Source organism: Staurois parvus, unplaced genomic scaffold (genome assembly GCF_062004578.1).
Source record: "Staurois parvus isolate SC_StPar_1 unplaced genomic scaffold, SC_StPar_1.0 ptg000574l, whole genome shotgun sequence".
Taxonomy (NCBI): domain Eukaryota; kingdom Metazoa; phylum Chordata; class Amphibia; order Anura; family Ranidae; genus Staurois; species Staurois parvus.
Window position 1 is genome coordinate 563,674 of NW_028318370.1, and position 14,451 is coordinate 578,124.

The window sequence follows — 14,451 nt, forward strand, 5'->3', positions numbered from 1 at the left end:
GGAGGTGCCAGAAAAGAGCACAGGGACCGGAGAGCTCGGGGGGCTGGAGGAGTGGTGGGGATAGCTGCCTATAGAAGAACCAATCTCTCCAATTTCCTCCTGCAGCCTCTGAATGCCCACATCTCCTTCTGCAGATATTCAGCAGCTGTAGGAGGAAAATGGAGAGATTGATTCCTCTATATACAGCCACCGCCACTGCTCCACCTATCCAGGAGTACAGTGGGAGCACATGTGCCCCCTGCAGCATGGGGTCGGGTCGCAATTGCTACCCTTGCGATCCCTGTAGGTACGCCTCTGAGTTGCGCCTGTAGGATAAGCCACCTTTGCAGTTACAGCTCCCTGCTATTTATATTCAGCCCTGTGTTCATTTTATATGTATTTGAATTTTCTTTCCAGGCAGTGAAGCAGGCACGTCAGCTAATGCCACACTCGGCCCCGGTTATATCATTCTCATTGCCATTGGTGTCCTTGCTGTGGTCGCCATTATCATCGCCGCCCTGGTCTGCTGGCATCAACGAAGAACTGGCAACTACAACTTCAGGATGAAGACCCGGGATGTCGGCTACCAAGTGTTTTCCAACTAGAGACTGTGGGACAGAATTCTTGTTATTCCACAATGAGGGCTGTTATGAATTGGAGCCATCAAAATCACCATTACCAGATAAAAAGCGAACTAAAAAATCATTTAAAAAAACCCCAAAAAACATTTAGGTTTGGATGTACAGTAGTCCAATCTGTACTATGTCATATTAAAAAAAAAATCCAAAGATCAGTAGCAAGCAGCTTGTAACTTCTAAATAGTCAGTCCATGGCAAAGCATATTTTAAAGTTCAGTCGATCCTGCCAGGCAAAGTCAGCCCTTGACTTCTTCCATCCACCTGGCTACATCCTCCATAATATAAAATATAGTATAGAATAGAAAATAAAGGAATAGAACATAACAGAAATTTAAAAAATAAGATAGCAAATAAAATGGTAGAGTAGAAAAGAATAAAATAGAATTAAATATAACGGAATAGAATAGAAAAGAGACTACAATAAAAAAAAAAATAGAATAGAATCGAACGAATATAGATGTCTTCCAAAATTCAAATTTCAGAAGACAGCTATATTTGTTCTATTTGAATTTATTCTATTCTAATCTATTCTATTTTTTTTTTAATTCAATTGTTTTATATTTTATTCTATCCTATTCCTTTATTTTCTATTCTTTTCTATTATGTTCTATTCAGGGGCGGACTGACTATTCGAGCACTCGGGCACTGCCCGGGGTCAGTACGGGGCCCCATGAAGTGCCCCTGGTACCTTTTATAGGCTTTTTTGGGTGTGCTTTGAGTGTTGGAAAGGACACAGGGGCCCCATGATGCCCTATTGCCCGGGTGCCCCATGAGTTTTCAGTCCGCCCCTGGTTCTATTCTATTTTGCTTTATCCTATTCTATTATTTTATTTTCTATTCTATTTTATTCTATGCTTTTCTGTTCTATTCTATTATACTCTATTCAGCAGCCTAAGTAGGAATCGTCATCTTATTTCACTTTTATTCCTCACCTTATTTTCCATTTCGAGTTTGAGCTAATTTTCGAATTCAAATTCATTTTCGAATTCGAATGAATTCTATTCAATTTTTTTATTTTCTATTTGATTCTTTTCTATGATGTTCTATTCCACTGTTCTATTCTATTCATTTTATATTCTATTCTATAGCCTAAGTAGGAATCATCATCTTATTTCACTCTTATACCTTACTGTATGTTTCCATTTCGAGTTCAAATTCATTTTCAAATTCATTTTTGAATTTGGATAATTAGTTTCGTTATAATTTATTTTGGATTTATTGAAATTCATTACTATTGTGAATCAGAAATTCAGATACATCCAAATCTCAGAATAACAAACATTTTGCCCGAATTTTGATTAGTAATGAAACCAATCACTCATGTCTAAAAAGCATATTTTAGCTATCGGTCGATCCTGGTGGGCTAAGTCAGCCATTGACTTATAAGTCTTAGATGGTCCAACAGTGAGATCCCACTGCCAAACTCTGCTTTCATCCACCTGGCTACATCCTCCATAATATAAAAGTCCAACAGCCATGGTGGGAACCTCCGCTAATGGGAATAGTAGACCCAAGAACTCAGTAATAGAATTCCCAGGAGATATAAGAAACTGTCTTGTACCCACTGACCACCGACATACCAGTTTTTGGTGGACCACTCCTTCAATGGGTATCTTCAAATGTTTTTGACAAAGAAGTGTTTTAGTCTGTACTACTATTATTATTATTATTATTATTATTATTATACAGGATTTATATAGCGCCAACAGTTTCCTCAGCACTTTACAATATAATGGGAGATAATACAGCAACAATACAGTTCAATACAAGAGGGATAGGAGGACCCTGATCCTGGGAGCTTACAATCTAGGAGGGAGGGGCTAGTGGTACAAAAGGTAATAAATGGGGGGGACAAACCAGGGGCGGTCTGACAACTCATGGGGCCCCCGGGCAATAGGGGATCATGGAACCCCTGTGTCCTTGCCCAAACTCAAAAAAGCCTATGAAAAAGGTACCAGGGGCATCTCATGGGGCCCCCTACTGACCCCGGGCCCTCGGGCAGTGCCCAAATTTCCAAACGGTCAGTCTGCCCCTGGGACAAACTGATAGGAAAAATAGAAGATTTGGTTATTAGCTGAAGGCAGGATAGGCTTCCCTAAAGAGATAGGTTTTCAGAGATCGCCTAAAAGTGGACAGACAGGTAGATTGGGGTAGAGAGTGCCAGAGGATAGGGGAGGCTCTGGAGAAGTCTTGGAGATGAGCATGGGAGGAAGAGACAAGGGAGCTAGAGATCAGGAGGTCATGCGAGGAGCGGAGAGGACGGTTTGGGTGATATTTGGAGTCATTTACAGTCATCTGTGAATGAGAGACTACAAATCCCGACAGCCTTAGCGGCTATCAGCACAGTGGCTAAATGGTTAGCACTTCCTCCTGGCAGTACTAGGCTTGTTAGTTTGAATCCCAACCACCTGCCTGATGTTTTCATGTTCTCCCTGTGTCTGCGTGGGTTTCCTGCAGGTACTCTGGTTTCCTCCCACATTCCAAAGACATGCTGGTAGGTTAATTGGCTCCTGTCTAAATTGGCCCTAGTATGTGTATGTATGAATGTGAGTTAGGGACCTTAGATTGTACACCCCTTGAGGGTTAGGGACTGATGTGAATGTACAATATATACGTAAAGCACTGCGTAAATTGAGGGCGCTATATAAGTACCTGAAATAAATAGTCCTCAATGAACTATGACGGTGCTGTGAAGCGCCATGGTAGTTCATTCATTCTTCCTGTCAGAATATCTGCTTGCTCATACATATTGTACGAAAAGCAGATATTCTGACAGGTCTGCAGGAGACATGCATGGCATCAGCAATCTACTGATCGCTGGTGCAATGCTTTCCAGATTCCTGCAGACAGAAATAATAAATGCACATTTTTTTACCTGCAAAAAAATGTGCATTTATTATTTTTTTCTAAAAGGTGAACTTATCCTTTAACCTAGTAGAGGTGATCACCATATTACATATACCTGTTAACACTCACCTATGGCTTCAGCTTTTCACGTTGCCTAGATGGTGCACATCAGACTAATCAGTTTCCTTCAGGGGCGGACTGACAACTCATGGGGCCCCTGGGCAATAGGGGATCATGGGGCTCCTGTGTCCTTGCCCAAACTCAAAAAAGCCTATGAAAAAGGTACCAGGGGATCTTATGGGGCCCCCTACTGACCCCGAGTTTCCAAATGGTCAGTCCACCCCTGGTTCCCTTTATTTAGAGAAAACAATTTATACTTTAATTCTTAGGGGGTATATCTATATCTCCAAGTTTTTTTCTTGACTTTTGGAACTTGGTCTGAAATTTTGACCATGGGAGTCTAATGTGTCATACTTATTAGTTTGATGACTTAGTTTCAACTATGAGACCTGGCCAATGGTCCCAGGATTTAACTGGTTCTAGCAATGTCTGAAGGTAAGGTCGTGGCTACATTTGGGAATGGTGGACTTAAAGCAGAACTGTGGCCTATGGAAGTTCAAGTATTTAACCCCTTCACGCCGGCGCCTCCCGGCCCTTTAAGAGTTTCATAAGCCGGGAGGCGGGACGGGTGGGGTTTATTGATCATGTGACCGCCGTGACGAGTCGTCGTCACATGATCGGGAAAGGTCCCGATCGAAGGAGGAGACCGGGACCTTTCCGTGAGCATTGGACATGTGTGCTGGGAGTGCGCAGGGCGCGCGCTCTCCGCACATATGTTTTTATTTATTAGAACGCAAATATGCGGCCGCTCGGCGTCTATGCCCAGACTCTGGGAGGCCACATATTTGTGTGCGGCCGGCGTGAAGAGGTTAAAGATTCCTAACAATCTGTAAATAAGGGATTGCAAAGTCTTCTTTAGAAAAAACAAAACATGTAGAGTGGCCCAGGACGTACTCTTCTTGGGTCCCCTGCTGGTGCACCTGACTCCTCCTCTCCTTTGTGTGCCCCCATAGCAAACCACTTTCTATGGGCCACACCTGAGCTGCACTACATGTGTCCATAGACACACCCATGGCTTGGCCCCGCTCCCTCATCACAGGTTTGACTGACAGCAGCGAGAGCACTGCCCCCATCCAAGCTTGTGAGAGTAGGGAGAAGGTAGAGAGCCACTATAGATAGGCACAGCGCTGGATTGAGTGAGTACGTATTAGGGGGTGGGGCAATTCTACTACCTAAAGGGCTTCTTCACACTTGACTAAATCTCTAACGCTTACCAAATGCTCCTATAGCTTTAGTATAGGCGTTAGACAGGCGTTATTGGGCATTAGACAGGCGTTATTGGGCATTAGACAGGCGTTATTGGGCATTAGACAGGCGTTAATGTGCTTTAGTATGGGCATTTGAGTAGCGTTTTTAACGTAAAAGGCTAGTCTAACGTCCTATGAGCAGTTTTGAAGCATTTGACAAGCATTAAAACCACACCACAAACTAAATATACTGTAATGTTATTACCGTGCTGCCACCGCGCGGCCATTGCCCTGCATACGCTTGACAGTGCATTTGAGGAGCGTCATCATAGACTTGAATGGGAGGCATTGAAAGGCTTCCCATTCAAGTCTTCTGACATGAGGCTTCAATTTTGAAACGACGTAACGGAGGTAAATAATGTTAAGGGTTTAGGACCACTTTAAACAAAACTCTTTGTAGCTACATGTGAGTTTTGAGGATGAATTACTCCACAGTAGAACAGGTACTTTCACTTTCATTTCCACAGCTCTGCTTATCTCCCCTCTCTCAGCAATGACTCAGCAGCAGAGCTCTGCCTTATTCCCCCTCCCAGAAAGTACTCAACAGCTCAGCTTCTCCCACTCCCTCCTCCCAGCATTGATTTGCAGCTCACATCTCTATTTTCTTCCCACCCAGCCATGACATGCCAGCCTTCTAATATCTAAAGTAAACACAGAGTAGAAGCACAGGAGAAGGGGAAGAGCAAAGTGCTAAGATCCCACCCGAAGGACTTTAATGCTTCTAATTTAAATTTAGGATGAATCGTTCCACAAGGCTGCATCTATATAGGATAGTGAAGACTTCTTTTAAAGCTTATTAACTACTTTTTAAAAATGTGTAAATACTTGAATGTCAATACTGTCCATACTGTTCTACAAGTCTGTGCCTTGCCCCACCAGCTCTGCATACTTACCGTTCTTTTGTTATCCTGGCGCTCCAATCAGTGAATCACCTCCCTCCCAGGCCACAGCACTTATACTTGGTAATTGACTGTTCAAGTGCTATGAGATGGGGGCAGAAAGGGAGAGCTCAGCTCTGTGAAAGCTGAGACAAGAGTGACTCACACACAGATTCTGTTGGCTTCAAGGAAGCAAAGGGAAGGCAAGTATGTTTTGCCGCTGGGACTGACATTACAATTAATTTTCATCTTTGTTCTGCATTGTCATAGCACTGGTTTACTTGACAGCCTAAAGGTGCCCGCAGACATTAGTTGTTGGCTGGCTGTTTGCTTACATTTAAGCTACTGAACAATCATTCTTATGTACGGACGCAGTACAAACATGCAGGTAAACACTTGAACCTTTTTGCTTATGGAGAGGTAGGAGGGCCCTGCTGGTGGCTACCACCATAGAGATCAACAGGTTTGGTCAGCTAGCCTACAGGCGAAAAAAAGACTCCTCAGTCTGACAATAAATGGCTGGTTTGGTTGAACATTCTCCAGTGTCTGTATGCACCAAGACTGCAGCGTGTGCAGCAGATTATAATGGAGGTTATGAAACTGGAGGTCATTCAACATTTCTCCTAAATAGAAGCCCAGTAAAAAAAATAATAGATGTACTGGAAATGCAGTAAAATGGTCAGTGTAGCCCATAAAAGAATATTTACTGTTATTTTATTGAAGATTAGAAGGATTTATATGAAGCTATTTTTACTATATAAGAATGTAACTATTTTACTATGTCTATAAAACTGAATCCTATTCTTTGCTCCCTCATCGGTATGTTCACCTAAAACCGGTATCTCAGAAGGTCAGCTGCTGGTTTCTCTTCTATAGGAATACAGGAACCTGACATAGGCAGTGTGATACCAGAACACAACCTCAGTGATATACAGTATATCAAATAGTGAAGGGGGTGGATTTAGGTCTCCATCGTGGGGCCCTTGAGAGTAATAGGAAGACCATGGATGATGATTGAACCCCCCCCCCCCCAGTGGCCAATCTAATTTGAGATACCAGTTTTGGGCAGACACAACCTGTAACGGGGTAAACAGCTGAATTAATATCAATGTGCAGAATTTTAATTTAAATTAAAGTCCAAATAAAGACCTTAGAAACACCAGTCTGCTTTGTCTTGAGGATGTATAAACATTGTGGGGGGGATTTACTAAAACTGGAGTTGTCAGAATCTGATGCAGCTGTGCATGGTAGACAATCAGCTTCTAACCTCAGCTTGTTCAATTACGCTTTGCAATAAAACCTGGAAGCTGATTGGTCACTATGCAGAGCTGAACCAGATTTTGCACCCTCTAGTTTTAGGAAATCAACCCCTAACTGTCTTGTGGCCCCATTCAGACTTATGTATTAAGTAATGGCTTGGGTTACAATTGGTTTTGGCCCCCTTATTTAAAAAAGCACCCCCGTGCTAGCATATACTCAAGGCCATTAGCTCAAGTCAAGGTGAATGGTATTTTTTCCGACCTTTCTGATTACTAACTGCACTAGACAGAGGTGTCCCCCATCTCCCCTTCTTTTCGCCGTTTCGCTTCAGGCCTTTCTATGCAGAGTCCACCTAAATCCGGACATTACAGGTCTTTTGTATCAAATATCACCAATACAAGGTATCAGTTTACGCTGATGATATGCTTTTTTTCCATGACTAAGCCAGTGATCTTCCTTCCTAATCTCTTTCAAGAGATTAGGAAGCCTTGTCTAATTTAAAGATAAACTTCACTAAATCTGAAGCCATGGGTGTGACGATCTCACCTTCTTTACAACACCAGCTCAAATGGAAAAACACCTCTCTAAAATATCTAGGCACCTTCATCCCGGCTAGCCTCCCTCATACCCATGAGCTTAACTTTCCTCTGCTTCTTAATACGGTTCAAACTCTATTAGTAACACTGGCAACATGGACTTTCTGCAAAGTGAAACAAAAAACAAAAAAGGAAGAAGTCATAGCCTTCGAAACGCGTCAGGTATACTGAGTGTCTACCCCCATGATGGGATTCGCACTGGCTTCTTATCTTTGAAGTCCCTTTGAGGACTACATGCCTGATTTTATTCGCTGTTTGTGAGTACCTATCTTCTTTTAAGAAATTCTGTTACTGAGGTAATGTGCAAGGTTGGTGCGCTTCTTGTTTTTTGTTTCACTTTGCAGTATCGATCGGGCTTCCCCAGCCCTGTTTTGGAGCTGCACAACCTTGAAATATACTGGTGGTCTCTTGCTCTGGTGTTGGTTCCATCCATTTGCCACCGGTCTGGGCCCTAGAGAGCAGGAGAAATCGCAGCTGGTCTATTAACATGGACTTTACTCCTGGTTTGGGAGATGCAATATAATAAAAATATTAATCTTTCCGAAATTTCTAAAGTTGTTCCAAGCTTTGCCCATCTCCCTACCATCCAGTTATCTTAAAAAAATTAACTCCCTTCTGTCTAAATTAATTTGGGCTGGAAGGAAGCCCTGTCTTTGATGCTGCCTCTTGACATTTCTAAAACATGCTGGAGGATTAACAGTTCCTGACCTTAAATATTATCAGGCAGTACATCTGGGCCGCCTTATAGATTGGTGTCGCCCTGTAGAGATTAAACTTTGGTTGTGACTAGAACAGGCCCAAGGTGACTTGATGCTCTGCCACCTGTCGTGGTGCTTTGGGGAGGTGGTGACATCTTTCCCGACATATCCCTTGGTAGGCACTACTGCTCAAATCTGCCTCCAATTATTTTCTTCCCAGCATTCCCCATTTTTTCCAATCTGGGGGAATCCGGGCTTTGCACCGGTTGTGCGAAATGGTACTTTTCGCATGCTGGCTTAAAGCAGGCATTTTCAGGCCTCCAATTTTTTAATTGCCCGAGATCGGCCTTCTATTTCATGCCTTACTGATCCCAGGGGAGCTTTTAGACTGGACTTCTGGAGAATGATGCAATTGCAACACTACCTATGCTCTTTGCTTCCCACTATTGTCTTCAGATGTGACCTGACTTCTTTTGAGGATATGTGTTTGGAACAAGGCACCTTACCTTATACGCTCTCTAAAATGTATGCTCTATGAACTGAACCAGATGGAAGATCTGTTCCTGACCTCACAACACAGAAGGGAGACATACTCCAAGATGCGGGTTTGTGGAATATGTTTGTCTACTCTGAGGAGGGTAAAGCTCTCCTTGAACCGGGCCCTGCTGACTGAGGGTGCTCATTTGCCCTCCCTTTGGATCAGAACCTTCTTCCCCTCCCCCTCCCTCTTTTTTTCTTCTTCCCCTACCCCTTTTTTTTCTTCTTCCCCCTCCCCCCTTTTTCTTCGTCCCACCTTTATCTTGTATTAAGGCAGCTTATTCCAAACAAATGGGCTGACCTAATGCAACCTCAATATGTGTTAGTGCATTATCTTAAAGCAGTATTCAACCCAAAACCAAAAATGTAATATATTGCAGCTTACCAATCCTTAGATGTAGTGGCCGCATTCATTTTCTTTTTTTAGGCTTTTTCCCCTCTGTTTTGTGCCCCTATTGTGCCCCTATTTTGGATGAAGGAACACAGAGGGCACAGCAGATAGCAGAAATGTCAGTCTGGGGGGGAGGGGAATGCAGTGGAGTCCCGAGGCAGGTGCAAGGGGTGCGGCCCGCACCGGGTGACACCTATCGCATGGGGTGACACCGGACCCGCTCCATGAAAAGGTAAGTTGTAAAGAAAGCCGACGATCCCCGCAGGATGGATCGGATCTGCGGATTGGGGAGCATAATGGATCGGACTCCGATCCATTATGTTCCATCCGCAGATCCGATCCATTCTGCGGGGATCGTCAGAGGGGGTGTCACCAAGTGTTATCGCATCAGGTGACACCAACCCTATGGATGCCCCTGGTTGAATGTACTAGTAGATTTGAATACAATAATGAATTGAAGCCAAGCTCCAGCTCACACTTTATAATCCGTTACAGCAAACCGTTTTTTTCCTTTTGGGATAAAGGTTTTACATGAATTAACACTGATCACTGTAAACACCCCTGTCAGTGCTAAATGGTTTGTCTCATCCCTGTAAGAGAGCTTGTTCTCTTGAAAAACAACAGACTTACTGGCTGCATCACCAGATGGAAATATAAGAAAGAAAGCCTAAAGAAGAAAACGAATGCAGCCATCACATCTAAGAATTGGTAAGCTGCAATATAGCAAATGTTTGCTTTTGGGTTTAATACTGCCTTAACTTCACTTCAGAAGGCCCCTTTCACATCTGAGGTACTTCCATCATATCAGAGCCCCCCTTTCACATCAGAAGCCCCTATCATGTCAGAGGCCCCAACTTCACATCAGTGTCAACCCTTCACATCAGTCACCACTTCACAAAAGGGCCCCCCCATCACATCAGAATCCGTCCTATACATCAGGGGCCCCCTAGACATGAGAGCCCCCATTGTTGCCCCTATACATGACAGTGCCCTCATTACATCAGAGCCTCCCCTTCACCCAGGGTCCCCCCATCACCACAGAGTCACCCCAGTCACACATTACCCTCTGTACAGAGCTCACCAGTCACACAGGCCCCCCTGATCACACAGTATCCTTAACAGATTAGAGCCCTACCTCTTGGCTTCAGCAGTGCAGTAGAGGGTGGGAGGTGGAGGGGGTCTGGTGGAGGGGGATTTTCATGTTCCCATAAATGCTGGGGATGGCCCTGCATGCTGCCTGTCCTGGAGTCATGTATTCCTATGATCAGGGCTTTTTTTCTCAGAGAATAGGTCCAAGTCACCCCTTGCCTCCACTATTACCCACCTCCAAGCACTGTTCCTTGGTTCCACCCCCTGCCCACCTCCCAGTACCACCCTTTTAGGGAATACGGAACCCAGTGTCATTTTGTGGTGCTAAGTAATTTGTATGGAAATTGTTAATGATAACAAGAAAAGCAGTAAAATAGATCCCCTGCAGCCAGCAACAAATATTTTCCCAGCAACAATAGACCCCAAGCAGAAACAACGGATCTCCCCTCAGCCAGCGTCAATAGACCCTCCATCAGTCAGGAACAATAGACCCCTCACTCAACAGTAGATCCCACCCATCAACAATAGACCCCCCAGGAACATAAGACTCACTCCCAGCAACAATAGACATCCTCAGCACAAGAGACCCCCCCCACAAAAATAGATCCCATCCAGCAACCATAGATCCTTAGCAGCCAGCATCAATAGACCCTCCAGCACACCACAGCATCCCTTGCCATTATATACATTCAGTGCTGCAGATGCCAGAACTGCGTTCCTCGGCTTTCCTGCTGAAATAAAGCCCTGGCCATGGTGCAGCCATCATCACCATAGCAAAGAATGATGCTGTGTTCCCTGACCCTAGAGCATCGTTGATTGTCATGATGCCCGTGGCTGGCCCTTCCATACCATGGCAACTCATGATGCTGATCCAGGGCAAACAAGTTCCTGTGATAACAGCACCCCCATGTGAACCCAGGGAGCACCCCAAGGTGCAGTGGCACCTTGATTGAAAGACACTGAACTAAAGAACTGCTGCTTCTGGCTGACATTCTTTCCAGATATGAAGCTTGCTGTTTTGCTCACTGCTCTTCTTACTAAAGAGGAAGCTGTACCTGAAGACCTGCAGTGCAAGAACCTACCTACTTCTGCTTCATTCATTCTGTGAATTAGTGATTCTCCAACTCTTCTGCTGCATCTTGATCATTACCCCACCAGTAAGCAGCGGACCTTAAATATGAGCAAGCAAAGCCTGCCTCTGCCAAGATGGCTGCCTCTACACAGAGCAACACTGCAGAACAAGCCATAGTTTGTCAGTAATGGAGACAATATCACCTGCAGGAAGTATACAACCAGTACACTCACCAGCCACTTTGTTAGGTCCACCTTGCTACATGCCAAGAAAATCTCCCCCACACCATGACACCACCAGCACCAGCCTGAACCGTTGATACAAGGCAGGATGGATCCATGCTTTCATGTCGTTTATGCCAAATTCTGACCCTAGCATCTGAATGTCACAGCAACCAGTCTGCCCATTCTCCTCTGACCTCTGACATCAATGAGGCTTTTTCATCCACACAACTGCCGCTCACTGGATATTTTCTCTTTTTCGGACCATTCTCTGTAAACCCTAGAGATGGTTGTGCGTGAAAATCCCAGCAGATCAGCAGTTTTTTAAATACCCAGACCAGCCCATCTGGCACAAACAACCATGCCACGTTCAAAGTCACTTAAATCCCCTTTCTTCCCCATTCTGATGCTCAGTTTGAACTTCAGCAAGTTGTCTTCACCATGTCTAGATGATGAAATGCACTGAGTCGCTGCCATGTGATTGGCTAATTAGCAATTTGTGTTACCAAGCAATTGAACAGGTGTACCTAATAAAGTGGTCGGTGAATGTGCTTTGCCCTCTGCTTGCCATATTTTTGTAAAGTGAGTGCTATCATGGAGAGCAAATGTTTTCTATGCAGAATGGACTTTCTGTACAATAAACCCATACAATGCCAGATTAAACTCTATGGTGGCCCCCAGGCAGTTGAATCCTAGTGGGATAACATTGAACTAACTAGTATGCACGTCGGCCGCTAGCTGGAGATGACCATCACAACTGTACATTACATGAACGTAGGTTGCACCAAAGTTTTTTAACCACTTCAAGTCCGGACACTCTCACCCCCTCTCAGTCCAGGCCAATTTTCAGCTTTCAGCGCTATCACACTTTGAATGACAATTGCGCGGTCATGCAACACTGTATCCATATGAATTTTTTAGCATTTTTTCAAGACAGATAAAAATTTGTTTTGGTGGTATTTATTCACCACTGGGATTTTTATTTTTTTTTGCTATATAAATGAAAAAGTCCAAAAATGTTGAAAAAAAAAAGTGTTTTTCTTATAAAATTTTGCAAATAAATAATCTTTCTTCATAAATCTTGGCCAAAATGTATTCAGTTATCTTTTTAGTAAAAAAAATTACCCAAATTAGTTTATAACCAAAAATTATAATTTTTCAAAATTTTTTTTACATTATTTTTTTTTTTATATTTGTTTTTTTTACATACTGTCAACCTAGCAGTACAGTGTCACCATTTTGTTTTACACCAATTGCTTTTACACCCATAAAGGCTGTAAAAGCAATAATTTCCCCTTCTCTCTGGCTGCATTCTTACAGCTATTGTCACATGGTACAAGGCTGTTATGAATAGCCTTATACCATGTGACCTCTGTGATCATTCACAGATTTCACACGTAGTAAGCAATGATGTCAGAAGTGAGATCTTGCTTACTACTCTTTATGTGATCACTGATTGGCCAATCAGTGATCACATGATCAGGACCTCACACAGAGGTCCCGTATGATGATCGGTGTTCCGCTGTGTCCTCCGGACACAGCGGGCACTGTATAGTGGTGCTGCGTGCTCCCAGGGAGCGCGCAAAAGCAGCGAAGTGGGAGGACGTTTATAAACGGCCACCCACCCTACACTGCTCCCATTCGGCCGATTATATACATGGGCCGGACGGGAAGTGGTTAAACACTGACAGCTGAAAGAAGAGCTTTTAAGAGACAAGCTGTAATGTGAACCTGATGTTTGTGGTTTATGTACTTTAAGTTGTCATTGGGTACATTACATTAATACAGGATTTTCTCTATAGTCTTTAATGTAAAGTTTTTGTATCTTGAATTCATTCTTTTTTTTTAAATCTTTTGTAAACAGTTTAAGAAAGCTTCATTGTAATTTTCTTTTATGATCAAATCAATATTATTTTGATCCATTGTTGCAGACCCTTTATTTGGCGTGTGGCCCAAAGGCCAGTGCCTACCCTGCCTATTTGGTAATCTGGCACTGATCTCATCAGGGGCGGACTGACCATTTGGAAACTCGGGCACTGCCCGAGGGCCTGGGGTCAGTAGGGGGCCCCATGAGATGCCCCTGGTACCTTTTTCATAGGCTTTTTTTGAGTTTGGGCAAGGACACAGGGGCCCCATGATCCCCTAATGCCCGGGGGCCCCATGAGTTGTCAGTCCGCCCCTAGATCCCATAGAAGACTATTGTCAAATGTCACTGATAAACCTTTTAGCCTAAAACGCCTAGAAACTAGAGGAACCGGCTATGAGAAAAAGTTACATAAAAGGCATGCATATAATCTGCTGGGCAGACTTTTAAATACGTAGATTAGTATTGTTAATAGGTCTTTCATGTATTTTTTACATGACCTTTTCCTTCATAATGGCAATTTGAAATAGTTTACAGTGTTATGTCTTTTATATCATTTCACCAAACTGCTGCAAAAAGAGGAACCAATGGCAAAGATGCTGCAGGACTGCTAGCTCATGTAATTAACCGTTTCAAGCCAAGCAAAGAAGATTCCCTAGAAGATTCCCTTCAAGATCCCCAAGTTTCCCTTGAAGGCTCATTTCAGGTTAGGGTTCCCAGAAATTTTGCATACTTTTAAAGAGTTTCATAGCTAATAAAAGGCTGAGAAATGCTGATCTAGCTATCAATGACTTCTGGCCATGAAGGGGGTAAATCTAAAACCCCTGCCCAGGGGTGGACTGGCCATTTGGAAACTCGTGCACTGCCCAAGGGCCCAGGGTCAGTAGGGGGCCCCATGAGATGCCCCTGGTACCTTTTTCATAGGCTTTTTTGAGTTTGGGCAAGGACACCGGGGCCCCATGATCCCCTATTGCCCGGGGGCCCCATGAGTTGTCAGTCCGCCCCTGCCCCTGC

General features: G+C 43.8%; 1 protein-coding gene across 3 annotated transcripts in view; it reads left to right on the top strand.

Moving 5' to 3' along the window:
• UMODL1 (uromodulin like 1) overlaps positions 1-6,871 on the top strand; it is a 133,256-nt gene extending 126,385 nt beyond the window's left edge. For all 3 annotated transcript variants that reach the window (XM_089691888.1, XM_089691887.1, XM_089691886.1), the window contains one exon: positions 397-6,871. In XM_089691888.1, coding sequence (XP_089548014.1) covers positions 397-584 — 188 coding nt within the window. In that variant the 3' untranslated portion in view covers positions 585-6,871. The remainder of the gene's footprint in view (positions 1-396) is intronic.
• The last annotated feature ends 7,580 nt before the right edge of the window (positions 6,872-14,451 follow it).